Source organism: Alexandromys fortis, unplaced genomic scaffold, assembly GCF_014885135.2.
Source record: "Alexandromys fortis isolate MF-2015 unplaced genomic scaffold, M_Fortis_MF-2015_v1.1 scaffold_75, whole genome shotgun sequence".
Taxonomy (NCBI): Eukaryota; Metazoa; Chordata; class Mammalia; order Rodentia; family Cricetidae; genus Alexandromys; species Alexandromys fortis.
The window spans coordinates 3,793,546-3,795,006 of record NW_026067956.1 but is presented as its reverse complement, the minus strand read 5'-3'; the positions used below and the strand labels follow the sequence as shown (position 1 = coordinate 3,795,006).

At 32.4% G+C, this 1,461-nt stretch overlaps 1 protein-coding gene across 5 annotated transcripts in view; it reads right to left on the bottom strand.

Annotated features, from left to right (window-relative positions):
• Positions 1–775: 775 nt before the first annotated feature.
• Positions 776–1,461, bottom strand: part of Ints6 (integrator complex subunit 6) — an 84,946-nt gene continuing 84,260 nt past the window's right edge. For all 5 annotated transcript variants that reach the window (XM_050152117.1, XM_050152118.1, XM_050152119.1 and 2 more), the window contains one exon: positions 776–1,431. In XM_050152117.1, coding sequence (XP_050008074.1) covers positions 1,338–1,431 — 94 coding nt within the window. In that variant the 3' untranslated portion in view covers positions 776–1,337. The remainder of the gene's footprint in view (positions 1,432–1,461) is intronic.

The window sequence follows — 1,461 nt, the reverse complement described above, 5'->3', positions numbered from 1 at the left end:
TGTGATTTCCAAATATTATTAATCTAAAAATAATTCAATTAAAAAAATAATTTTGGAAGTTTTTTCCCCATAATTATTCCAAATCTAAAAACCCTAATCTTTTCTATTGGATCCTCCAAACCACTAAAAGGCACAGCAGTGACTGATGAAGGTGTGCATGAGTCAGGACACTGGGTCACATCCTTTCTACGGTGTGCGGTCCTGTGAGGATGGAAAATGGAAGTGCCAGGTATCCTTATCCTGTGCAAATCAGTGAGGAAAAAATGAACACAGCCATCTTCTAAATAACAGCCTCAGTGTCAGAACCAAGAGATCCCCTCTGAATCATGTCACAGACTCACGTAAGCATGACACGGGACCAAATTACTACATACTAGACATTTCAGAATGTGGCATACCCTAAACCTACCACATCCTAACTAGTGGCTAGACTTGAGTGTCATCCAAATTCTGTGCGAAAGGTTGAAGGGTGCAAAGAATACCTCAAGTAATCTACTCTTAAAGTTGTTTTTTAAAATGTGTCTGTCTGTCAGCCACAGGTATAACCATTCCCATTATCTAAGTAAGAGTGGAGAATGTTGGCATGGCCAACAAAAACTAAGAACATATAGTAAAAAAGACAATGCGGGTTATATAACATATAATTACAATAGTTTAACAAATATTAAGTTGTGTATTTTTCAATGCTAAAAAGCAAGGCCTTTAAAATTCCATTGTCTTAGAATGTTTCTAAGTAGTTACTTTAAATGTGATTATTTCCTAAACCACACAAGAGTAAAATAGAGCATTTATTGATGGAATAACAAAAGTGCTTTTCTTAAATATTCTTCAAAATACATTTGTACAACTTACAATAATATATCCAAAATAACTGTATATACAAAACATTACCTAGTTCTTAATGTATGTGCTTTTTTTTCCCCAAAAATTACAAAGTAACTTCTTTTTAAATTTTTTTTTCTTTTCTTTCTTTTTTTTTTTTTTTTTTTTTTTGGCAAAGTTCAACCTTAACAGAGCTGACAATTTTAAAGGTTGGTTTAAGAAAATATAACCTGAGGGAAACTGACACGCAAGAGCCAATGACAAGCAGAGGATTTGGAGAATAGTTTTAGTTTGTTAAATTAAAAAAAAAAATTAGTGATACTTTTCACATTACAAAAATAAACCAAAATGAAAAGGTCACTGTAAAATGATGGAGAGGATCTGTAGACTGTTTTAGTATTTCAAATAGCCAACAATGCATGTCAAAGAATGAATGCAAGATTACAACAGTCTTGTATTTACTTTGTATTTGGAGAAGACAGTAAAATAAGTGGCCACATTCTATTTTCTTTTAATTAATTGCTATTAATGTGGTTGATTTGATTGGCTCTTCGGTGAATTTCATCCAAGAAGTTCTCCAGCTGTTCTATTAGCATTCGTTTTTTAAACCTGTGTGAGAAAAATAAGAGCATTCTCAAT